The following is a 27,168-nucleotide window of genomic DNA, read 5'->3' as shown; positions in this document are numbered from 1 at the left end:
ATGCAGATGTCAAATACACATCAGAAGGTAAGAAAAGTTGGTTTTGCATAATATTGTGAAACAAAACGCCAGATAATATGTCTGCTAATGGGTGCCATTTTGCGGTCCTTATACACACACCATAGTAATACTTGTACCTCTGACTATGGTAGCAGTAATGGGCTGAAAATCCATCAAGTGGTTCGGCTTCAAAGTCGTACTAAAAACATTTTGACAGATTTTTGAGCGCCGTGCGTAATGTTCTTTATTTTCAGTTTTAGTGTTGTTTACTGGCGTCATATGGCAGTCTACATTTATCTCTTATGTGTGACTGCCATCTACTGGTCACACTTATCATTACACCATGTACCAAATTAAATTGCTCCGAGGTCGGTAAGCACAGCCAGAATTATTTTGTACATTAGGCGCACCGAGTTATAAGGCGCACTGTCGATTTTTTTGTGCGCCTTAGTGCGGTACTAGACTGGCCTGTCTGTAGTCCAGACCTGTCTCCCATTGAAAATGTGTGGCGCATTATGAAGCCTAAAATAGCAGAAGGGAGACTGTTGAACAACTTAAGCTGTACATCAAGCAAGAGTGGGAAAGAATTCCACTTCAAAAATGTGTCTCCTCAGTTCCCAAATATCTACTGACTGTTGCTAAAAGGAAAGGCTTGTCCATGTGACAACTTTTTTGCAATGTCTTGCTGCCATTAAATTGTAAGTTAATCATTACTTGCAAAAAAAAAAAGAAGATTCTCAGTTGGAACATTAAATATCTTGTCTTTGCAGTTTATTCAATTGAATATAAGTTGAAAAGGATTTGAAAATCATTGTATTCTGTTTTTGTTTACCATTTACACTGCAGAATACACCACACCATATATATATATATATATATATATATATATATATATATATATATATATATATATATATATATATATATATATATATATATATATATATATATATATAAACCAGTAAAAAAAAAAAAAATTAAATAAATAAATACAATAAAAATTCAAAATTATAAAATAAAATTTAAAAAAAAAATAAATATATATATATATATATATATATATATATATATATATATATATATATATATATATATATATATATAATTTTTTTTAAATAAATAAATAAAAAATAAAAAAATAAATAAATTAAAATATATATACATACATTTTTTATTTAATTTTTTTCAACTTTTTAATTTATTTATTTTATTTTATGTATGCATCAAAACGTTGTCTATAATGCGTGATAATATTGGAAGAGCGGTTGAAAATGGATGCATATATATATATATATATATATATATATATATATATATATATATATATATATATATATATATATATATATATATATATATATATGACATTAATTATAACTGCATTTATTCACTCTATTTGGCATGAATGTATAAAATGTAAAATATTTCTACAGCTTTATCATACAAAACCCAAAACCAGTCAAAAATAATAATAATAAAACTAAATAAATAAATAAAATAAAAATTCAAAATTCAAAAAAAAAATAAATAAATAAAAAAAAAAAATATATATATATATATATATATATATATATATATATATATATATATATATATATATATATATATACAATTTAAAAAAATAAAAAAAAAAAAATTAAAATATATATATATATATAAATTTTTTATTTTTTATTTAATTTTTTTCTATTTTTTAATTTTTTTATTTTATTTTATGTATGCATCAAAACGTTGTCTATAATGCGTGATAATATTGGAAGAGCGGTTGGAAATGGATGGATGGATGGATGTGTCTCCCACCGCACTCCAATGCGGTGGGAGGCAGTGTGCTCACGTGACGTCACCAGATTACGTCTATCGCTCCAAGGACTGGCAGAGAGAGAGAGAGAGACAGAGGGTGGAGGACAGACAGGCGGAGAGAAGAGAGAGAGGGTGGAGGACAGACAGGCCAGTAAAAGATTTCTTACACCGTTTTGTTGACGAGGCGACCAGCAAAACATCAGTGAGTGTCTCTTCCTCAAGCATTAACATTACACAATGGCAGCTAATAGTCCGCCACACATACTTCTGCTATCTGTGTCTGTGCTAATGCTAAGACTCACAAGGCGGTCTTCACTGTTAGCAACTAGCATCCACTATTTGTTTATTGTGGACAGTCTTCACTGTTAGCAACTAGCATCCACTATTTGTTTATTGTGGACAGTCTTCACTGTTAGCAATTAGCATCCACTATTTGTTTATTGTGGACAGTCTTCACTGTTAGCACCTAGCATCCACTATGTGTTTATTGTGGACAGTCTTCACTGTTAGCAATTAGCATCCACTATTTGTTTATTGTGGACAGTCTTCACTGTTAGCACCTAGCATCCACTATTTGTTTATTGTGGACAGTCTTCACTGTTAGCAATTAGCATCCACTATTTGTTTATTGTGGACAGTCTTCACTGTTAGCAACTAGCATCCACTATTTGTTTATTGTGGACAGTCTTCACTGTTAGCAACTAGCATCCACTATTTGTTTATTGTGGACAGTCTTCACTGTTAGCAACTAGCATCCACTATTTGTTTATTGTGGACAGTCTTCACTGTTAGCAACTACCATCCACTATGTGTTTATTGTGGACAGTCTTCACTGTTAGCACCTAGCATCCACTATGTGTTTATTGTGGACAGTCTTCACTGTTAGGAACTAGCATCCACTATGTGTTTATTGTGGACAGTTTTCACTGTTAGCAACTAGCATCCACTATGTGTTTATTGTGGACAGTCTTCACTGTTAGCAACTAGCATCCACTATGTGTTTATTGTGGACAGTCTTCACTGTTAGCAACTAGCATCCACTATGTGTTTATTGTGGACAGTCTTCACTGTTAGCAATTAGCATCCACTATTTGTTTATTGTGGACAGTCTTCACTGTTAGCAACTAGCATCCACTATTTGTTTATTGTGGACAGTCTTCACTGTTAGCAACTAGCATCCACTATGTGTTTATTGTGGACAGTCTTCACTGTTAGCAACTAGCATCCACTATGTGTTTATTGTGGACAGTCTTCACGGTTAGCACCTAGCATCCACTATGTGTTTATTGTGGACAGTTTTCACTGTTAGGAACTAGCATCCACTATGTCTTTATTGTGGACAGTGTTCACTGTTAGCAACTAGCATCCACTATGTGTTTATTGTGGACAGTCTTCACTGTTATCAACTAGCATCCACTATTTGTTTATTGTGGACAGTCTTCACTGTTAGCAACTAGCATCCACTATTTGTTTATTGTGGACAGTCTTCACTGTTAGCAACTAGCATCCACTATTTGTTTATTGTGGACAGTCTTTCACTGTTAGCAACTATCATCCACTATGTGTTTATTGTGGACAGTCTTCACTGTTAGCACCTAGCATCCACTATGTGTTTATTGTGGACAGTCTTCACTGTTAGGAACTAGCATCCACTATGTGTTTATTGTGGACAGTCTTCACTGTTAGCGACGAGCATCCACTATTTGTTTATTGTGGACAGTCTTCACTGTTAGCGACGAGCATCCACTATTTGTTTATTGTGGACAGTCTTCACTGTTAGCAACTAGCATCCACTATTTGTTTATTGTGGACAGTCTTCACTGTTAGCAACTAGCATCCACTATTTGTTTATTGTGAACAGTCTCCACTGTTAGCACCTAGCATCCACTATTTGTTTATTGTGGACAATCTTCACTGTTAGCAACTAGCATCCGCTATGTGCTTATTGTGGACAGTCTTCACTGTTCGCAACTAGCATCCACTATTTGTTTATTGTGGACAGTCTTCACTGTTAGCACCTAGCATCCACTATTTGTTTATTGTGGACAGTCTTCACTGTTAGCAACTAGCATCCACTATTTGTTTATTGTGGACAGTCTTCACTGTTCGCAATTAGCATCCACTGTTTGTTTATTGTGAACAGTCTTCAGTGTTAGCGACGAGCATCCACTATTTGTTTATTGTGGACAGTCTTCACTGTTAGCAACTAGCATCCACTATTTGTTTATTGGGGACAATCACGTTGTTCAGCGTCAACACAATTCCTGCTTAACGTCGCAAAATTTAGTCGGAATCAATGTAAAAATCGTGTCGTTTTCCAGTAACCATGAACGTGTGAACTATGTAGTCGATGTCATTAATGCTATATGACGCAATTCATGCACGTCTACACTTAAACTTTGATATTGCGATGTCACTAACATGACATGTTTATTAGTGTGTTTTTGACGCCCGCATAGTGTTGTCCCGATACCAATATTTTGGTACCCGTAATAAAATTATCTCAATACTTTTTGGTACTTTTTGATATTGTTCTAAATAAAGGGGACCACAAAAAATGGCATTATTGGCTTTATTTTAACAAAAAAATGTAGGGCACATTAAATATGTTTATTATTGCAATTTAGTCCTTAAATAAAATAGTGAACATACTAGACAACTTGTCTTTTAGTAGTAAGTAAACAAACAAAGACTCCTGATTAGTCTGCTGACGTATGCAGTAACATATTGGGTCATTTATCTACCTGTTATTTTGCCAACATTATTAAGGACAAACTGTAAAATTGAATTATTCATCTACCTGTTCTGTTTCAACATGTTCTACCTACACTTCTGTTAAAGTGTAATAATCACGTATTCTTCTGTTGTTTGATACTTTACATTAGTTTTGGATGATACCACACATTTGGGTATCAATCCGATACCGTTCGCCTCTTTGTTAGGAGGTAAAATGACAAATACTCAAATACCGTATTTTCCGGACTATAAGGTGCACTTAAAATCTTTTTTCCCCCTCAAAACTTGACAGTGCGCCTTATAACCCGGTGCGCCTAATGTACGGAATAATTCTGGTTTTGCTTACCGACCTCGAACCAATTTTATTTGGTACATGGTGTAATGATAAGTGTGACCAGTAGATGGCAGTTATACATAAGAGATACGTGTGGACTGCACTATGATGGCAATATGACTTAAGTAAACAACACCAACATTTTATATGTTCCATTGAAAATATAGAACATTACACACGGCGCTCAAAAATCTATCAAAATGTTTTAGTACGACTTTGGTAAGCTATGAAGCCGCACCGCTTGATGGATTGTACTGTGCTTCAACATAGGAGTATTATTATGGTGTGTGTTTAAGGTAAGACATATTATCTGACGTTTTGTTTCGCAATATTATGCAAAATAAACTTTTCTTACCTTCTGGTACCTGCTGATCTGTATTTGGGATCTGCATAAATCCTGAAAAATTGCGCGCGTCCGCCTTTGTAGTCCGGGAAGACACTGTAGTAGATGAGCTTCTTCTTTTTCTCTATCTTCTTGTTATGGGACATTCATCCTCCGCTGTTGCCATTTCTAATATAAACTGGTGTAAAGTTCTTACTTATATCTGTCAGTAAACTCGCCATGAAAGCGCTAAAACATACCGGTGTAGTGAGTCTACATTATTCACACCGGAACTCTCTAATTTAGTTATTAGAGAGTTCCGGTCGGACGGTTTATTCACGGGACACATTTCCTGTGTTGTTGTTTCCGGATGAGGAGATGCTGCTCTGTTATTTGATGGAAGTAAAGTCTGAATGTCATTAAAACAGTTAGCTCCATCTTTGGACACTTCTTCCTCACCCGTCCTTGCACGCTACACCGCTACAACAAAGATGACGGGGAGAAGACGCCGTCGAAGGTGAGCCCCGTAAATAAGACCGCCCACAAAACGGCGCATCCGGAAGCGACTGTCAGAAAGCGGCTTAAAGATGATCTGTAAAACATCATATATGCAACATTTTGACCAAAGAACCACCATTACATGTTATGAAGACCACAAGGAAGTCTTTTACATTTAGAAAAAAATAATAATTATATGACTCCTCTTATGATCCGCTGCCCGGATCATAGTCTGTTTAAGTTTTTCGAGTCACCTGTGTTTTCTGTTAGTTTTGGACTCCTATAGTTCCTGTTTGTGCTCCTCTGAGTTGGTTACCATAGCTACTTATTATTTTCACCTGCCTCTTGTGTTTGGGACGCGCACCTGTTTGTAATCAGAGACCGTATTTTTAAGTAGTATTTAAGCCTGCCTTTGCCAGTCAGTCGGTCTGGCTTCTTTGTTTGCTTTACGCAACTGCTACGTTCAATGTTTTCTAGTTCCCTGTGCGTGTCTTACGCTAAGTCCCGTCTTAGTGTTTTCCTTGTGAGCTATTCCGCTAGCTTTCCTTGTTAGGCACGCTTCGTTTGGTTTGTTTCTGTCTTCGTTTTATGATTTATGAGAATAAATCATGTTCCTACCTGCAAGTCCTGTCCGGAGTCGTCCGTTTGCATCCCGGGAGAACGAACCTCGCAGCACCATGCGACCCGGTCGTAACAACTCCTTTAATGCGCCCTATAATCCGGTGCGCCTTACATAGACACAAAAAAAACGTTCATCAATAAAAATCGAATAACTTCCAAAATTTTATTTAGATTAACACAAAAATTCAGCTACATTAGGTTAAGTCTATGTAGCAGACATCTCTAAAGTTTCAAGTCTGTATCACAAAAACTCTTTGTTTAACTGGCGCTCAAAAAATGTGCTCTAAATGAGCTCCCCGTTGCTGTCACAAACCGCTCGTTGTCGTCCTCGAACCAGAATGGTCCAATAATGCCATGTTTGGAGATGGCGACCCATGCAGTGCACTTGACAGAGTGTAATGGCCTTTGCAGACAGTACTCAGGGGGTGTGCTACCCCAGAAGATGTTGTACTTAGAGTTCACATGACCTGACAGCAGAAAATGTGCCTCATCCGAAAACCAGACATTGTCAAGGAAGTCTGGCGCAGCGTCAATCTTATCGTAAAACCACTGGCACATGACCACTCGTTTCCTCATGTCGGCAGGTGTAAGCTTTTGTTTAATCTGTATCCTGTAAGGATAGATGTCGAGATCTGCGATCAAAATTCTCCGCGCAGACTCCCGGTTCATTCCAAGCTCCTGACTTCGTCGACGCACAGACTTGCGTGGGCTGCGAACAACAGAGTCTCTGACTGCATCAACGTTCTGTGGTGTCCTTGATGATTTCGGTCGTCCAGAGTGTGATTGTCTGTTAGTATCTTTACGATTGAGGTTATTAACAGTCCCATGGGTTCGGAACTTGTTGACCCATCTGTAGATCATTGTGTGGGCAGGAAATTCACGACATCCAAACCGTTCTTTGAATTGCCATTGAGCCGCGTGGATAGACCTCAACTATAAAAGTCTTTAGTTCAGTAGTCCATGGCATCTCGAAGTTGACATTTTCTAAACTTTTAGAACATTAATTCTTCTTGGTAAATCTGAAAAATAAAAATAATTGATTAATTATTTCAAAAGTTATCCGGTGCGCCCTATGGTCCGGAAAACACGGTACTATTCCCACCACTGTATGTATATGTATGTGTATATTTTCACACAAACTCCAGAATAAAAATAACAAAGCAGAAAATGCCTGAGAAGATATGATAGAGTTCCCACTTATGTCTTCAACAGGTGCATAGTTCACCATGGCCCAGAACCAGGTGATCCTGCAGTTCCACTTTGCCACATATGGTGACTCCATGCTGCAGAAAATGAACCTTCTTCGGCACCAGCGACGCTTCTGTGACATGACCGTACGTATCAACCAGCTTAAAGTCCCCGGTCATAAGGTTGTGTTTGCTGCTGGCTCATCTTTCCTCCGAGACCAGTTCATCCTTCAGCAGGACTCCAATGAAGTGCAGATCTCCATAAACCAGGAGGCAAAGGTTGGCCAGCAGCTGCTACTGTCCTGCTACACGGGCCAACTAGAGTTTCCTGAATTGGAGCTGGTCAACTACCTGACGGTGGCCAGCTTCCTCCAAATGGGCCACATTGTGGAGCAGTGTACTCAAGCTTTGAACAAGTTCATCAAGCCACACCCTCCACACAAGATGGAAGTCGACACCGAGCTGAAAAGAGTGGTCAAAGAGGACGGATCGTGCTCCCAGGCTTTGAGAGAACAGGAGCACTTGCGGGAAGTGGAGAGGGTGGAGCATGAGGATGACGTTAGTACTGATGACGATGATGATGTCATTATACAGCCTAAGTCTCCTCCTCACACGTACAATATACATCCTGTGCAAGAAGTGGAGGAGAGTGACATCAGCATAGTGAAGGTGGAGTCTGTGGAGTCGACATTCCCGACAAGTGCCCCAGCCGCCCTGCACTCGCCCGAGCCCCAACACTCGCTCATCAATTCAACTGTTGACAGTCGTGGGAGTGAAATGACGGCGCCCCCAAGCATGCCGGGCTACCCCTTCCGTCCTCCTTCTCCGTTCAACCCTGCCGAAAAACAGAAGAGCTACGACAAACCCCTCCAGTGGTACCACCAGTGTCCCAAGTGTAGCCGCGTCTTCCGCCAGCTGGAGAAGTACGCCAACCACCTTAAGATGCACAAGCTCTTCATGTGCTTGCTGTGCGGAAAGACCTTCACGCAGAAGGGCAACCTGCACCGGCACATGCGGGTCCACGCGGGCATCAAACCCTTCCAGTGTAAGATCTGCGGGAAGACCTTCACCCAGAAGTGTTCTCTGCTGGATCACCTGAACTTGCACAGCGGGGACAAGCCTCACCGCTGTAACTACTGCGACATGATGTTCGCTCACAAGCCCGTTCTCCGCAAGCACCTCAAGCAAATCCACGGCAAGAACAGCTTTGACAACGCAAACGAAGGCAACTCGCACGACTGTGGGCCTGAAGAGAATGACACCAGTGGGCCGTTTATCAGTCAGTCTAACAATTACGAGACAGACTTAAGATACGATTTGAGACACTGTCTGGATGAGACCGTATAAAAACAGAGAAACTAAGTGTCACAATGATGAGAAGAGACCACCTTAGAATACACTATTTTAAAAGACGGTGGTCTGTTAATGGAGTAGAATGTTCAGTTAGTGAGGTAGATCTATTTCTACTCTTAAGCATTGACCGTGATCTTGGCATACCTTGTCACTAGGGGTGTAACGGTACGTGTATTTGAATTGAACCGTTTCGGTACGGGGGTTCCGGTTCGGTGCGGAGGTGTTTCGAACGAGTTTCCACACGGACATATTAAGTTGCGTAATGCACGTTGTGTAAACAATGCACACCACACGGCATGCTAGCAGCTAACGGGCTACGATAGACTGACCATACATTCTCTTTTCACCGGACATGTCCTCTTTTGCGGAGCTGTCAGGGCGGAGTTTCTTAAATGCCTCAAATGTCCGGCATTTTGAGTTAGGGTTACGTGTATTTTCAATGTACGTCCAGGGTTAAGAAGGGGTTAAAAACAAAACAAATTGCGTGCGCAGCAGCATTGGTGAGGGAGGGGCAGAGAGAGCGAGAGAGTTATGATAAACGCGCATGCGTCGCCAGGCTCTGCTTTTTATTCATAGATTTATCAGATTAAATTTTTTATTATCTATAGCAGGGGTGTCAAAAGTGTGCCCCGGAGGCCATTTGCGGCCCACAGCTAATGTTTTAAAGGCCCACGGCACATTCTAAAAATACTATTAAAATAAACAAAAACATATCAAAAGTGAATAAAAAAGCTTAAAGGTTAAATGTAATTTAGAAAAAGTTGCAATGTTGACTAATAAAACAAAGCTGTTTTTTTTTTTTTTTCAAACTGTCATTGCTCAAAACATAATATTGAATCAAAATCAATGTTATTATGAATTATTGCCCTATCCAAGGTTCCCATTACTTCACATCAAATATTCCACTAAGAAAAATATTTTTGGTGGAAGATTTTGCAAATTTGGTAAATAAATAACCCAAAAATGTATATTTTGTCGTTTTCTTACTGTACCGAAAATGAACCGAACCGTGACCTCGAAACCGAGGTACGTACCGAACCGAAATGTTTGTGTACCGTTACACCCCTAAGAAGAACGTTCAGTTAGTGAGGTAGATCTATGTCTACTCTTAAGCATTGACCGTGATCTTGGCATACCTTGTCACCCCTCCAGTTTTTTTTCCAAAGGTAACTGATGAATTTCCCAGCACCCTTGCGTCTTAACAGTTTCCTGTATTTTAACTTTCATGGGTGAAAAAAGTCCACTCTGTTACTGCTGGATCAGCACAACGAGGGCATTAGCGACAACACAAAGACAAATCCTTCAAAACAAAAGCAAACCAATAAAACAACATACTTGCACCACAGTAAGCAGTAAGTAGATCAGAATGTCCCTTATTTTGCAGAAATGTTACCTTATTTTCAAACGCTGATGTTGTCAGCTATGAATTTTGCACAGATATTTACTTTTGGAGACATACGCGTTTCAATTTTTTGTGATTACAGGAATACCACTTGAACAAAAACTTTAGATTTAACACTGAAGGCCTGATCTACTAAGATTCCAAAGACCACACACTAAACAGAGCGTGCTAACTATAAAATTCTGTGTACCAGGGTTGTAATGATGACTGCGTTCAAACTTCCGGTGGTTAATATTACCATTTCAACATCAAATTATCGAAAAACTGTAATTGATGACTGCACTTTAAAATATTATGGACTGACTGGTGCCAGCTTAAATGCTGAGACTTTATTGTATTTCCCCATTAAGAAACGATGCACCCCAATCTAAACTTGTATAAACACATTGCTGTCTGAGCAACTAAGCTATTTAATTGTGCACATTGAACCTACAAGCTATGCTCTGGTAGAGGGATCGTTCTGTACTCAGATTATTACGAGACAAAAGTGTTTTTTATAGTGCGTTCAAACACCGCTGAACAGAGTTGGACACCACAACACCCACCAGAAATAATAAGTAATTATAGCAACGGACTGTATTTGTTACGCACTTTTCATTTAAATACATCTTAAAGTGCTACGGTACAGTTAAAACAATAAAAGCTTAGCCATTTAAACATAAAGTACTAAGATTAAAACATATGTGTATAAGTACTTTTTGAGCTCATTCAGCAATACCCAATAAAAATTATAAATGTGATAATTTCGGTCACGATAACCGTGATAATAGATTTTAATATCATTACATCTTTAGCGTGTACTATAATTGGACGTGTTGCGTGTGATCTACTAAGACTGGGTGCACAATTGATAAGTGTCAGGTTCAAACACTGATAACATCTATTAAACGAGACAAGAAATAAACAGAGACAGAATTCAATTTGGCTCAATTGAGGAGAAATGTGTCGACCTGTAACCTCTAAGTGTCACCCACGCTCTGGCGAAAGATTGTACGCCACCTCTTTTTTTGGGGGATTTTCCCTGTTTACATAACAGCTGTTTCTAAAGGAATGGGGAGTATGTAAACAATCATTGTTTTCGGTCACATTAACACAAAAGAAAAAGATGCTTCAGGCTTGGGCTGGTCCTGGCTTCAGCCTGGGCAGGTCTTCGATGACAATAGATAAACCCCTCCCGTCTCCTCCCATCGTACACAATGGAATTTTCCAAGCCTTTGCTTGGTGCAACAAAGACAGCCTCTTGTCTGTTCATTGGGAACTCAGAATGGAAAGTTTTTTTGATAATTTACATACAATTTTTCTGACAATAAGTGCAAAAGTGGTGCAGAAAGCCTTCTTTAAATGAGGATTTTGTGTGTACTGTGTGGCATTCACCATGTTGACACTCGTTTACTGCACATTCATGTTATCATTCTCCTACTGTTTTTAAAACACGCAGTAGAAAAATATAATATGTGCCACTTTTTCTGGGCATTTTAAAAGCAGTCCCGCAGTGCAACTACAACAGGACCCATTTTTTAGTCTGCTGAAGGTGCACCTTGGGAGATGCTGGCACTAAAACTGCGAGTGTGGAATGTTTCAGATGCAAGGAAATGCATATTGCAGGAAGGTTTTTTTTTTTTTTCATATGTATGAAAAAGCGCATGAATTGGATGTTTTAATCAGCCCCCTTATGTCATCCAGCAGCTATAAAATTATGAAATGATATTGCTGACTAGACAATATGTCTAATATTTTTTATTTTTGACAGCCCATATATGTTGACAAGCATGTGTGTGACAGAGCTGCAGCGTGTTCGCCTCCTTTCTCACAGCTATTTCTGCGCAGCTGGCAGTTTGCGTAAAAAGACGTAAAAAAGCTCCCGCAGAACAGTTTAGGTCTTGATAAATCACATTTAAATAATTACATTTGCGTTTTCTCCTCCAGTATTGTGGGCGTTCTGATAATAAGCATATATTCTGCATATTCATGAAGACAGACAACAATTGCGCGTCTTATTTTGCTAATTTAAGAGCCTCTTCGCACAAGGATTTAGGATGCTTTATTATTGTCCATTTTCTTAACATGTACAAGACACATAAGAATTGAAATTACATTTTCGGCACAGTCCCACTAAGAGCAGACATACGTTACAGGGAGACAAGACGGGACCGCCAACGGATCAGCCACTTACGGCGCTCCTTAAAAAAGGTGGGGAAAAGGTGATATTGGGAAAGTGGGGAAGAGTAAAAAATATCAGTCAAAGGCCGGACCCTCGGGAGGGGGTCCAGACTGAGAGTCCAAGGGAAAAAACCTAATTTGCCATAGCACACATAAACATGTTACATATGATCACAACAACTCGCAACAGAGGGGTGGGGGAGTTGGGGCCCTGGAGGCCGGCCTGCTGCTATAAAGCGCTACTCAGCCGTCCATCCCCCCGAAGGGGAATCAAGCGGTGGTGAAGGCATGGGGTGGGGTTGGGGGAGTGTGTTTGTGTATATCCCATTGTCTTTGGGTGTAGTGGAGTTGTGTTCATAGGCCTGGGGTCGTTCTGCATGCTATGCAAGCAAAATTCGACTTCCAGGTTACAAGGTTGTCAATCAGCTTTGCGTGCAGTACCAAGTTTGCACGTGTTTGAATACATGCAAACCGTTAGTAGATCAGGCCCTAAATATTCGTCTCTTGTCAATTAAACAAATGTTATTGCACAGTAGAAGATACAGCACACATAATTAGGCTGTTAGCTATTGCACAGTTGTACTCTTCTCTTTGTGCAGGCTATTATTACTCACTCGATCTACCTATTTTGTGCTTTCCAAACTTGAGAAGGATTTGTATGAATACATATTTGACGTTTGGTTTATTTGCTCCTTATGACTCTATTTTAGGTTACTAAGGGGATGTGGAAAATTAAGGAAATCAACTAATTTTAGGTGGCACGCTGTTTTTTATGTAGAACTGAACTGGCTACAAAGTAAACAAAAACAGAATGCTGGACGACAGCAAAGACTTACAGCGTGTGGAGCAGAGACGGCGTCCACAAAGTACATCCGTACAATGTCCACACAAAAAGAGATAGCAACAACTGATCCTGATTGCTAAAACAAAGCAGGTGCGGGGAATAGCGCTCAAAAGAAGACATGAAACTGCAACAGGAAAATACCAAACAAAACAGGAAAAGCCACCGAAATAGGAGCGCAAGACAAGAACGAAACCTATTTTGTTCTTTCCAAACTTGAGAATGATTTGTATGAATGCATATTTGACGTTTGGTTTACTTCCTCCTCATGACTTTATTTTAGGTTACTAAGGCGATGTGGAAAATTAAGGAATTTAACAAATTTGAGGTGGCACGCTGTTTTTTTTAAAGAATATGGGAAGATACGCCTTTCAAGATGTAATCCCCAAAATAAAATATTGTCATTTTTTATTGGAATAAGTAGCTTTAATGGAGCTACTTACAATTTATCTGCAGCGAGGCATTCTTCAGTTTTAATCCAGGATGTGAATGCACTGTGTCTATAGGCTACACCAGGGGTCACCAACGCGGTGCCCTCGGGCACCAGGTAGCCCGTAAGGACCAGATGAGTAGCCCGCTGGCCTGTTCTAAAAATAGCTCAAATAGCAGCACTTCCCAGTGAGCTGCCTCTATTTTTTAAATTTTATTTATTTACTAACAAGCTGGTCCCGCTTTGCCCGACATTTTTAATTCCAAGAGAGACAAAACTCAAATAGAATTTGAAAATCCAAGAACATTTTTTAAAGACTTGGTCTTCTTTTGTTTAAATAAATTCATTAATTTTTTTACTTTGCTTCTTATAACTTTCAGAAAGACAATTTTAGAGAAAAAATATAACCTTAAAAATGATTTTAGGATTTTTAAACACATATACCTTTTTACCTGTTATATTCCTTCCTCTTCTTTCCTGACAATTTAAATCAATGTTCAAGTAAATTTATTTTTTTTATTGTAAAGAATAAAAAATAAATTTTAATTTAATTTTTCATTTTAGCTTCTGTTTTTTCGACAAAGAATATTTGTGAAATATTTCTTCAAACTTATTATGATTAAAATTCAAAAAAAATATTCTGGCAAATCCAGAAAATCTGTAGAATCAAATTTAAATCTTATTTCAAAGTCTTTTGAATTCATTTTAAAATTTTTGTTCTGGAAAATCTAGAAGAAATAATGATTTGTCTTTGTTAGAAATATAGCTTGGTCCAATTTGTTATATATTCTAACAAAGTGTAGATTGGATTTTAACCAATTTAAAACATGTCATCAAAATTCTAAAATTAATCTTAATCAGGAAAAATTACAAATGATGTTCCATAAATTCTTTTTTTAATTTTTTCAAAAAGATTCGAATTAGCTCGTTTTTCTCTTCTTTTTTTCGGTTGAATTTTGAATTTTAAAGAGTCGAAATTGAAGATAAACTATGTTTCCAAATGTAATTGTCATTTTTTTTTGTGTTTTCTCCTCTTTTAAACCGTTCAATTAAGTGTAAATATCATTAATTATTAATAATAACATAGAGTTAAAGGTAAATTGAGCAAATTGGCTATTTCTGGCAATTTATTTAAGTGTGTATCAAACTGGTAGCCCTTCGCATTAATCAGTACTCAAGAAGTAGCTCTTGGTTTCAAAAAGGTTGGTGACCCCTGTGTATTAAAACAGGGGTGTCAAAAGTAGCATTTATGGCCCCGTGAAAATGTTTGAACAGTTGGGTCTGGCAGCAACAAGCAGGCGCAGCTGTTTCTGTCATAGATGTTTGACAGATGATAACAATGAAGCCAGAAATTGAGATTTTTTTGTCTTCTGCCTTCATGAGTCATTGCATGTTAGCATTACAAAGAGTATCCATAAAACGACACTGTAAAAAGGAACATTTAAACGATGCATACTTGCTTAACTATGTGTGATTGTAGGGAGTAACTACATCACTCCGGAATTTATTTCACTGTAATATATTGCAGATGCCTTCATATTGCTTGACCTCGCAATGCTGAAACAGAAATTGTGCTAACTGTGTGTACCTGAGGATTGTTGTCGTTTTTTTCTCCAACGTTGTCCACTGGATAAATGACAATGAATACCTGATTTTGTGTATATACGGGTATACTTTATACAGTCATAAATGTACAAGTATAATGTATAGAAACATTAAAATCCTGTTGGTTGATGCATACATATGGCAACAAAACGTATTTTTCAGTGGAAAAAAAAAATATTTCGCTTCTCTTGTAAAAAGCAGCCTCCCCCCACAAAAATGACATAACATCATGCTGTCCCCCTTTCATTCGACTATTAAACACCATTTAACAAAACACACTGAATTTACTGTAACCACTGTGACATTTTTTTACTCCGCCTATTGTTCATTAAAAAATGTACAATAATTGCTGTTATTACATAAAAACAATAAATATCTCCATTATAATGTTTAATTGGGAAATGTTTTGTGTCCTCATCACTTGCTTTTAGTCCTAGTAAAATATTAATGAGAGATATGATTTTTTAGAATATAAGTATCTTCACCAGTTGTGGAAACAATTCATTTTGTACTGATATATTGTTCTCTATCACCGTCATATCCTCCTACTAGGAGTTAACCGGTTTCCGAATTTAAAAAGGTTCTATTTACTTGACTCCAAGTTGGTTAAGTCCATAAAGGCATGGTTAAGTGAATTTAGCATGAAATAAATCAAATCAAATCAACTTTATTTATAAAGCACATTTAAAATTTACCACAGGGGTAGCCAAAGTGCTGTACAATGGGCAGGTTAAAAGATAATACGAGAACCGAGCAAACACAACACAACACAAACAGAACACGATAGAAAATAAATAAATAAAACATAAAAACAGGTTCACAGCAGGTGTATTATGGGGCGCCATTGCAGGATGGATATCACTCAGTGTTAAAAGCCATGGAATAAAAGTATGTTTTTAAGAGAGATTTAAAAACAGGAAGAGAGTAGGCTTGTCCAACACTAAGAGGTAGGTCGTTCCAGAGCTTGGGAGCAGCAGCGGCGAAAGCTCTGTCACCTCTAAGCTTCAGCCTTGTGTCTGGGACCAACAGTAGCAGCTGATCTTAGGGATCGGGTGGGGCAGTAAGGCTGAAAGAGGTCGGAGAGATATGTTGGCGCAAGGTTGTTTAGACATTTAAAAACAAATAAAAGGAGTTTAAAATTGATTTGGTAACGCACAGAAATAACTTGAATGGAGCCCTGACCTCAACCCCTCCAAGCGTTGAGTGTGTAGACAAATGTACTGCTAGATAACATTACCACTGACACAGATCCTTGTCTTGGAGAAAGTACTACCAGGAAAGCAGTAGCTGTTTTATTGGACATAAATGAGCAAATGTTCAGATTCTGTAGTGGTGGGGGAGTGGTTTTCACATTTTACCCATATAACTGTATAAAATATATGGTATGGTTATTACTGTATATATCATGCTCTAACATGGAACCCGCAAGGCAAGAGGAAGTGAGGAAGGCCTAGAGCCACTTGGAGAAGAACCACAGAGCAGGAGATGAAGGCGCAAGGGCTGTCATGGCAACAACTGGAGCGGAGTGCACAAGACCGAAGGGGATGGAGGAGTTTCATCAATGACCTATGTTCCTTAGGGAATTTAAAGGCCTAAGTAAGTAAGTAAGTTATTACTGTATATGGGTTAAATGATTTAAAAAATTACGGTGACCATACAAATATACTAAATGTATTAAAATGTTAAGTTTTACACACACACACACACATATATATATATATATATGTATATATATATATACATATACATAATATGTATACATATATATATATATATATGTATACATATATATATATGAGGTGCGACTTGTCCAGGGTGTACCCCGCCTTCTGCCCATGTGCAGCTCCAGTACTCCCCGCGACCCCAAAAGGGACAAGCGGTAGAAAATGGATGGATGGATATAAATATATATATACTGTATGTATACATATATATATATACTGTATGTATACATATATATGTATACATATATATATATGTATGTATATATAGATATATACATGCACACATGGATTATGTAGTTTCATATATATACATACATTATACATATATATATGTATATATAAGTATGTATGTATATATATATATGTGTATATAATGTATGTATATATATACATATATGTATACATATATATGTATACATATATATATATATATATATATATATATATATATATATATATAGATAGATAGATAGATAGATATATACATGGATTATGTAGTTTCATATATATACATACATTATACATATATATGTATATATAAGTATGTATATATATGTGTGTATATATATTATGTATGTATATATATGTAAATATATGTATGTATATATATATATGTGTGTATATATATTATGTATGTATATATATATGTATATATATATATATGTATATGTATGATTTTTTTTACATTTCATTATATTTTACATGTGAAATATATTTATAAAAATACAATCTAATATTTTTAAAACATCACATTTTGCTGACTAAACTATACAAATTATTTTACACATTTAAAAAAATATAATACAAATATTTTATGGTAATCAAAATATTTATTTAGAATATATATGTATATATTTTATGCTAACTACAAAACACATACAGATAATATTTTGTATTTTTTTTTTTTTTAATATAATAACCATCAAAACATTTTAAGGTAACCATGCAAATGGTTTATACAGGTAAAATGTAAAAAAAATATATTTATTTTAAATTGTGACCATAAAAATAAAACCTCTCCATCATCGAATCCTTCAAGGCTGACATTCAGCGTCAGAAGCATGAGACAGTGTACGCTTACATCCGCTAGATGGCGATGCAAGCACGCCCGTTGTCTGCGACACCACATTCAACCAACCGAGGAAGAGAAACAATGGCGAACCGGAAGCGGCTGTAAAGTAAGCCAAGTCTTATTGTTGTCACATCTTTGCGTCCTCGTCGAAATGTAAAATGTCAAACCGTCGAGTGGGTCTAAATGTTACCAATATAAGCATTGAACCTGCCAAACATCATTTTTAATAAGGATAGCCAGGCAGGTAACGTGACGTTCGTACGGCTCTCTCTCGACGAGGAAACCCTACTTAGTTGATGTATATGCCGCAGTTTAAACCCTACTTAGTTGATGTATATGCCTCAGTTTAAACCCTACTTAGTTGATGTATATGCCTCAGTTTAAACCCTACTTAGTTGATGCATATGCCGCAGTTTAAAGTTGACATGTTCCGCCAACTTCGCTAGGAGGCAGCAGGAGAGAGAAGACGGCAGAATGACAGGTGAGTGACACCAGCTGATGTCAACAACTGAATGTACAGTACGTGCTTCGCCAGACTAATAAAGTCTCAAACCAGCCACACTTGCACCAGTTTTATTTCAACTGTGCTCTCCCAAGATGATGCCGTCTTGCTGGATGTACCTGTTGTCCGCCAGCTTTACCACTGGGACTGTGGCCTCGCCTGCTCCAGAATGGTCCTCAGGTAAGTCATTCTGCAGGACTAGAGGCTAATCTTTCCTGTGATAAAATGGCAACCAAGGTCATCAAAAAGGTCAACCAACGAACGAGATTTCTCTATAGAATCTCCTCTCTGGTCAACAAAAGCACCATGAGGATTCTAGCGGGAACTCTCGTTCAACCCTTTTTCGATTACGCATGCACCGCCTGGTACCCCAGCACCGCCAAAACCCTCAAATCTATCCCAGAACAAGCTGGTCAGATTACTTCTAGACCTCACTCCTACCCACTTCTCCAAAGTGGGCTGGCTCAGGGTGGAGGACAGAGTAAAACAACTTGCACTGAGCCTAGTCTATAAAATCCGCTACACCTCCCTGATACCGAAGTACATGTCAAACTACTTCCTTAAAGGCCTACTGAAATGAATTTGTATTTATTTAAACGGGAATAGCAAATCCATTCTATGTGTCATACTTGATCATTTCGCGATATTGCCATATTTTTGCTGAAAGGATTTAGTAGAGAAAATCGACGATAAAGTTTGCAACTTTTGCTCGCTGATAAAAAAAAGCCTTGCCTGTACCGGAAGTAGCGTGACGTCACAGGAGCTAGTATTCCTCACAATTCCCCGTTGTTTACAATGGAGCGAGAGATTCGGAGCGACAAAGCGACGATTACCCCACTAATTTGAGCGAGGATGAAAGATTCGTAGATGAGGAACGTTACAGTGAAGGACTGGAGAGGCAGTGATGGACGTATCTTTTTTCGCTCTGACCGTAACTTAGGTACAAGCTGGCTCATTGGATTCCACACTCTCTCCTTTTTCTATTGTGGATCACGGATTTGTATTTTAAACCACCTCGGATACTATATCCTCTTGAAAATGAGAGTCGAGAACGCGAAATGGACATTTAAAGTGACTTTTATCTCCACGACAATACATCGGTGACACACTTAGCAACTGAGCTAACGTGATAGCATCGTTCTCAAATGAAGATAGAAACAAAAGAAATAAACCCCTGACTGGAAGGATAGACAGAAGATCAACAATACTATTAAACCATGTACATGTAACTACACGGTTAAAAATTCTCAGCCTGGTAAGGCTTAACAATGCTGTTGCTAACGACACTAAGGCTAATTTAGCAACTTAGCAACCGGACCTCACAGAACTATGATAAAAACATTAGCGTTCCACCTACGCCAGCCAGCCCTCATCTTCCCATAAACAGCCGTGCTCACCTGCGTTCCAGCGATCGACGGCGCGACGAAGGACTTCATCCGTGGGTTTGGCGGCAAGCATCGCCTAGGCGTAGTAAGTAGTCCTTGTTGTGTTGCTGTAAGTATTGTACTTAGCCGCTAATACACCGATCGATCCCACCTACAACGTTCTTCTTTGCAGCCTCCATTGTTCATTAAACAAATTGCAAAAGATTCACCAACACAGATGTCCAGAATACTGTGGAATTTTGTAGAACAAAACAAGAGGTTTTTGTATCGGGTCGATGGGGTGCAACCACTTCCGTGGATTTTGTGACGTCACGCGCATAAATCATATCCAAAGGAGTTTTTCAACCGGAAGTGTGGCGGGAATTTTAAAATTGCACTTTATAAGTTAACCCGGCCGTATTGGCATGTGTTGCAATGTTAAGATTTCATCATTGATATATAAACTATCAGGACTGCGTGGTCGGTAGTAGTGGCTTTCAGTAGGCCTTTAACGTAAATGACCGCCATAACCACAACACCAGGGGGAGCTCCACTAACCACGTTAAACCCAGATTCCGATCTAACAAAGGTCTTAACTCATTCTCCTTCTATGCTACATCAATATGGAATGCGCTCCCAACAGGTGTAAAAGAAAGGGCATCTCTATCCTCCTTCAAAACCGCACTAAAAGAACACCTCCAGGCAACTTCAACCCTAAACTAACACCCTCCCCGGATTGTTAATAATCAAATGTAAATAATCAAATGTAGATACTTTTTCTTATGCTTTCTGATCTGTCTCTCTCTCTATGTCCACTACTTGCTGTACATATCCTACCAAGTCAGACCTACACTGTTTCAATGTCCATTTCTCTGATGATGCAAATGTTGATGACTGAAGTGTTGATAACAACCAAACCTAACCCCTCCACATCCCACACCCCGGATTGTAAATAATGTAAATAATTCAATGCATATACTCTGATGATTATCTTGTGTGATGACTGTATTATGATGATAGTATATATCTGTACCATGAATCAATTTAAGTGGACCCCGACTTAAACAAGTTGAAAAACTTATTCGGGTGTTACCATTTGGTAGTCAATTGTACGGAATATGTACTTCACTGTGCAATCTACTAATAAAAGTCTCAATCAATCAATCAAAAGACTAGACGTGGAACACGGCGTGTACGGTGGCCGACAGGGGCAATCATGTCAAGGCTGCAAGGTCAAAAAGGAATGCAAAGGGACTTTGCCAGGCTAGAACCCCTCCCCCATCTTCATTGTTTATCATTTGCATCATTGCATTGAGAAGTCTGACTTACTTAGTTAGAGCTGCGTGTAGTTAAAGTTTAACCGTGAGATACAGTCTGGTGTGCCGTGGGAGATTATGTAGTTTCACCTATTTGGGTTAAAAAATATTTATATATATATATATATATTAGGGCTGTGAATCTTTGGGTGTCCCACGATTCGATTCAATATCGATTCTTGGGGTCACGATTCGATTCAAAATCTTTTTTTTTTTCCAATTCAACACGATTCTCGATTCAAAAACGATTTTTTTCCCGATTCAAAAGGATTCTCTATTCATTCAATACACAGGATTTCAGCACGATCTACCCCAGTCTGCTGACATGCAAGCAGAGTAGTAGATTTTTGTAAAAAGCTTTTATAATTGTAAAGGACAATGTTTTATCAACTGATTGCAATATTGTGAATTTGTTTTAACTATTAAATGAACCAAAAATAGGACTTGTTTTATCTTCGTGAAAATATTGGACACAGTGTGTTGTCAAGCTTATGAGATGCGATGCATGTGTAAGCCACTGTGACACTATTGTACATTTATTTTTATAAATCATCAATCAATCAATCAATGTTTATTTATATAGCCCTAAATCACAAGTGTCTCAAAGGGCTGCACAAGCCACAATGACATCCTCGGTACAGAGCCCACATACGGGCAAGGAAAAACTCACCCCAGTGGGACGTCGGTGAATGACTATGAGAAACCTTGGAGAGGACCGCATATGTGGGTAACCCCCCCCCCCCCCCCCCCCCCCCAGGGGAGACCGAAAGCAATGGATGTCGAGTAGGTCTGACATAATATTGTGAAAGTCCAGTCCACAGTGGATCCAAATGTCTAATGATAATGTCAATGAGGGATTTTTAATCACTGCTATGTTGAAATTGTAACTTGATACTGTTGTTGATAATATTCATTTTTGTTTCACTACTTTTGGTTTGTTCTGTGTCGTGTTTGTGTCTCCTCTCAATTGCTCTGTTTATTGCAGTTCTGAGTGTTGTTGGGTCGTGTTTGGTTTTGGAATTGGATTGCATTGTTATGGTATTGCTGGGTATTGTTTTGTTGGATTGATTAATTTAAATAAAAAAATAAAAATAAAATTAAAAAATCGATTTTTTTCAAAATGAGGATCGATTCTGAATCGCACAACATGACAATCGCGATTCGAATTCGAATCGATTTTTCCCCACACCCCTAATATATTTATATATATATATATATATATATATATACACACATACATATATACACACATATGTATGTATATATATATATATTATATATATATATATGTGTATGTATGTATTTATATGTGTGTACATATATATATATATATATATATATATATATATATATATATATATATATGTATATATATGTATGTATGTATGTATATATATGTATTTATGTATGTATATATATACATATATACATACACATACACACACATATATGTGTGTATGTGTATATATATATATATGTATGTATATATATATATATATATATTATTTTATTTTTTATCTAGAGGAGGCATACTTTTTTGAACACTGTAAAACGAAACTAGATCTATAATTGCCATCCGAATATAATCTGTCTTTCCTTGATGCAAAGTCATCAACAATGTCATCATATGAAATGTGTTCAGCAATGACATGGTTGATGCTGATAACAGGGCAGAGAGGCGTTCTTGAGAGACCGATTAAGCCTCAGTTCTGTCTTCATTAGTTTCAGCTTTGGAAACCTCTCTGCTTCCGCTAAAGTTACAGAACTGCCATCTTTACAGCAGTCCACAATTTGGGGTTTAGTGTATTTCTGAAAGTTCACTGTCATGCACAAAACTCACCAAGCAGACACAGATATAAATGTTAATGTACATGAAACCTCTGATATTAAAATCCATCTATTGCCACCGTAAGTAAACAATATCTACAGTATAAGCTTTTAGTGAGTAGAAGAAGGAGTATGAGTGAGCCTGTGACTGTCCTGTGGCAGGTATCTGCATCCCATCAGCGATGAGGAGTTTCAGAGGGCATGCGGAGAGCTGAAGATGACAGAGAGCGTGTGGACTATTGACCTGGCCTACCTCATGTGCCATCTAGGAATCAAGCATTGCTTCTACACGCAGACACTGGGTGTTGATAAGGGCTTTAGGAATCAGGTACATTTGCACAAATGGTGAGAAGTCTGGCTTTTTGATGAGTGAGAGCTGACTCCCAAGCTTCTCTAACCCTCATATTTTAGCATAAGGGTTTCTGTGTTCTTAAGCCCCTTTGTGTTCAGTGCTTTTATAATTATTCTTATAATTTCCTCATTTTGTTCTGTTACAAAAGCATATTTACTTGATCCAATATCTAAATTAATCTTTAATTAACATACAAACTTTAAACAATCCACATTACCAGAAATGGAACCAAGTAAAATTATAAGTGTTCATTGTGTTTGGATGGGCTGATACCTCCTTTTGGAGCGTATATACAGTCGTGGTCAAAAGTTGACATACACTTGTGAAGGACATAAGGTCATGGCTGTCTTGAGTTTACAATCATTTCTACAACTCTTATTTTTTTGTGATAGAGTGATTGGAGCACATACTTTCATGAAGTTTGGTTATTTTATGAATTTATTATGGGTCTACTGAAAATGTGACCAAATCTGCTGGGTCAAAAGTATACATACAGCAATGTTAATATTTGGTTACATGTCCCTTGGCAAGTTTCACTGCAATAAGGCGCTTTTGGTAGCCATCCACAAGCTTCTGGTTGAATTTTTGACCACTCCTCTTGACAAAATTGGTGCAGTTCAGCTAAATGTGTTGGTTTTCTGACATGGACTTGTTTCTTCAGCATTGTCCACACGTTTAAGTTAGGACTTTGGGAAGGCCATTCTAAAACCTTACTTCTAGCCTGATTTAGCCATTCCTTTACCACTTTTGATGTGGATTTGGGGTCATTGTCCTGTTGGAACACCCAACTGCGCCCAAGACCCAACCTCCGTGCTGATGATTTTAGGTTGTCCTGAAGAATTTGGAGGTAATTCTCCTTTTTCATTGTCCCATTTACTCTCTGTAAAGCACCAGTTCCATTGGCAGCAAAACAGGCCCAGAGCATAATACTACCACCACCATGCTTGACGGTAGGAATGGTGTTCCTGGGAAATCTTGGGGTTATTTTAGATTCTGATTTACATTTCGACAGTCACATCAAATCAGTAACAAAATCGGCCTACTATCACCTCAAAAATGTAACAAGACTTAGAGGGCTCATGTCAGCTCAAGACTTTGAAAAACTTGTACATGCCTTTATTACCAGTAGGCTAGACTATTGTAAGGGTCTCCTTGCAGGTCTTCCCAAAAAAACTGTCAGGCAGCTGCAGCTTGTTCAGAACGCTGCTGCTAGAGTTCTAACAAAGACCAAAAAATGTGAGCACATTACACCAATTCTTAAATCCTTACATTGGCTCCCTGTACATCAGAGAATTGATTTCAAAATCCTCCTGCTCACATATAAATCACTACATGGTCTAGGGCCGAAGTATATCACTGATATGCTCCCACTATATAAGCCCTCTAGATCACTAAGATCTTCTGAGACCAATCTGTTAGCGGTTCCCAGAGTAAACTCAAATCAAGGGAGAGCATCATTCAGTCACTATGCAACAAATAGCTGGAATAAACTTCCTGAAGATGTCAGAGTCTCTCCAACTCTGACTACTTTTAAAACTAGACTGAAGACTTTTATGTTTACCTTAACTTTCAGCTAAATCTTTGAATCTTTTAACGTTTAACGTCCACACTGTTTTTATTTTTATTGTCTGCATTTTAATTTTGCTTTTATTTTTCTTTCATTTCACTTTGTTGTCTGTGAAGCACTTTGAGTCTGCCTTGTGTATGAAAAGCGCTATACAAATAAAGTTGCCTTGCCTTGCCTTGCCTAGTATTATGCTCTGGGCCTGTTTTGCTGCCAATGGAACTGGTGCTTTACAGAGAGTAAATGGGACAATGAAAAAGGAGGATTACCTCCAAATTCTTCAGGACAACCTAAAATCATCAGCCCGGAGGTTGGGTCTTGGGCGCAGTTGGGTGTTCCAACACGACAATGACCCCAAACACACGTCAAAAGTGGTCAAGGAATGGCTAAATCAGACTACAATGAAGGTTTTAGAATGGTCTTCCCAAAGTCCTGACTTAAACGTGTGGACAATGCTGGAGAAACAAGTCCATGTCAAATTTAGCTGAACTGCACCAATTTTGTCAAGAGGAGTGGTCAAAAATTCAAGCAGAAGCTTGTGGATGGCTACCAAAAGCGCCTTAGTGCAGTGAAACTTGCCAAGGGACATGTAAGCAAATATTAACATTGCTGTATGTATACTTTTGACCCAGCAGATTTGCTCACATTTTCAGTAGACCCATAATAAATTCTAAAAGAACCAAACTTCATGAATGTTTTTTGTGACCAACAAGTATGTGCTCCAATCACTCAATCACAAAAAAATAAGAGTTGTAGAAATTATCGGAAACTCAGGATAGCCACGACATGATGTTCTTTACAAGTGTATGTACACTTTTGACTACGACTGTAATTCAATACCCGCACGTGTGATTGACCGCATGTCGTATCCCATTAAAACAAAGTTTAGGGATGAGCAGAACACATCTGTAGTTTCTACAAACAAAAACTAATGTTTTTTTTTCTCGTTTGCAGTCATTTTATAAGAAGCATTTTGATATGGAAGAAGATCGAGTCAATGAGCTGTTCCTTGAAGCAGAGAACAATGGTGTGCTGGTAAAGAAATGGTAGGTATCCTTGATTGACAGTGGCTAGTGTGACCTTGTTTCTGATAATAATTCTGTTTCTCATCTCTTCGCAGCTCTGTGACCATTCAGGAAATTGAGTCCCACCTGGAACAGCGTCACGTCGCCATCGTGCTCATCAATGCTGTCATCTTGACATGTGAACTCTGCTCTGCACCTGTCAAATACTGCTGCTTCCTCCCTGTGGGCCAGAAGTGTTTCTGCAGGAAGCCAGAGTACCAGGGTCATTTTGTGGTCGTGCGCGGCTTCAACAGGACCACTGGCTGCATTTTGTACAACAACCCTGCATATTCTGACCGTGAGTATTTGCATCCCATCAGGGGAAAAACTAATACAGACTAAGTTCACACTCCTGTCAGCTATGCCGCTGTGTTCGTTGTCGTGGTAGGGGTGGGAAATACTGCACAAAACCCCTTTATTATTATGTCATAATTAACTCGGAAGAATATCAATTTTATCAGGTTAGTGTCCAGCCGATACTGATACTACACTCGGTATCGATATTATCTACAGTGGGTACGGAAAGTATTCCGACCCCTTTAAATCATTCACTCTTTGTTTCGTTGCAGCCATTTGCTAAAATCCAAAAAGTTCATTTTATTTCTCCTTAATGTACACTCAGCACCACATCTTGACAGAAGAAAAACAAAAATTAGGGATGTCCGATAATGGCTTTTTTGCCGATATCCAATATTCTGATATTGTCCAACTCTTAATTACCGATACCGATATCAACTGATATATACAGTCGTGGAATTAACACATTATTATGCCTAATTTGGACAACCAGGTATGGTGAAGATAAGGTCCTTTTTAAAAAAATATATAAAATAAGATAAATAAATAAATAAAAAATTCTTGAATGAAAAAGAAAGTAAAACAATATAAAAACAGTTACATAGAAACTAGTAATGAATAAAAATGAGTAAAATTAACTGTTAAAGGTTAGTACTATTAGTGGACCAGCAGCACGCACAATCATGTGTGCTTACGGACTGTATCCCTTGCAGACTGTATTGATATATATTGATATATAATGTAGAAACCAGAATATTAATAACAGAAAGAAACAACCCTTTTGTGTGAATGAGTGT

The 27,168-nt window shown here is 37.9% G+C and overlaps 2 protein-coding genes across 4 annotated transcripts in view; both read left to right on the top strand.

The window, feature by feature from the left end:
* The first annotated feature begins 1,885 nt into the window (after positions 1–1,885).
* On the top strand, positions 1,886–12,588 carry LOC133651666 (zinc finger and BTB domain-containing protein 26-like). The gene is made up of 2 exons (XM_062049678.1): positions 1,886–2,002; positions 7,524–12,588. The coding sequence occupies exon 2, from the start codon at positions 7,538–7,540 to the stop codon at positions 8,843–8,845; it is 1,308 nt and encodes a 435-aa protein (XP_061905662.1). The 5' UTR covers positions 1,886–2,002; positions 7,524–7,537; the 3' UTR covers positions 8,846–12,588.
* Positions 12,589–18,095: 5,507 nt separating this feature from the next.
* The window catches only part of LOC133652613 (protein GUCD1-like), a 14,398-nt gene continuing 5,325 nt past the window's right edge, over positions 18,096–27,168 (top strand). The window contains exons 1-6 of one of the 3 annotated variants that reach the window (XM_062051561.1): positions 18,096–18,191; positions 18,499–18,566; positions 18,683–18,767; positions 23,257–23,422; positions 25,965–26,056; positions 26,131–26,372. In XM_062051561.1, the coding sequence (XP_061907545.1) occupies positions 18,560–18,566; positions 18,683–18,767; positions 23,257–23,422; positions 25,965–26,056; positions 26,131–26,372 (592 nt within the window). In that variant the 5' untranslated portion in view covers positions 18,096–18,191; positions 18,499–18,559. The other 2 variants (XM_062051562.1, XM_062051560.1) reach the window with 2 other exon arrangements.

Source organism: Entelurus aequoreus, linkage group LG06, assembly GCF_033978785.1.
Source record: "Entelurus aequoreus isolate RoL-2023_Sb linkage group LG06, RoL_Eaeq_v1.1, whole genome shotgun sequence".
Taxonomy (NCBI): domain Eukaryota; kingdom Metazoa; phylum Chordata; class Actinopteri; order Syngnathiformes; family Syngnathidae; genus Entelurus; species Entelurus aequoreus.
The sequence above is the reverse complement of the archived record's forward strand: the minus strand, read 5'-3'. Positions and strand labels throughout refer to the sequence as shown.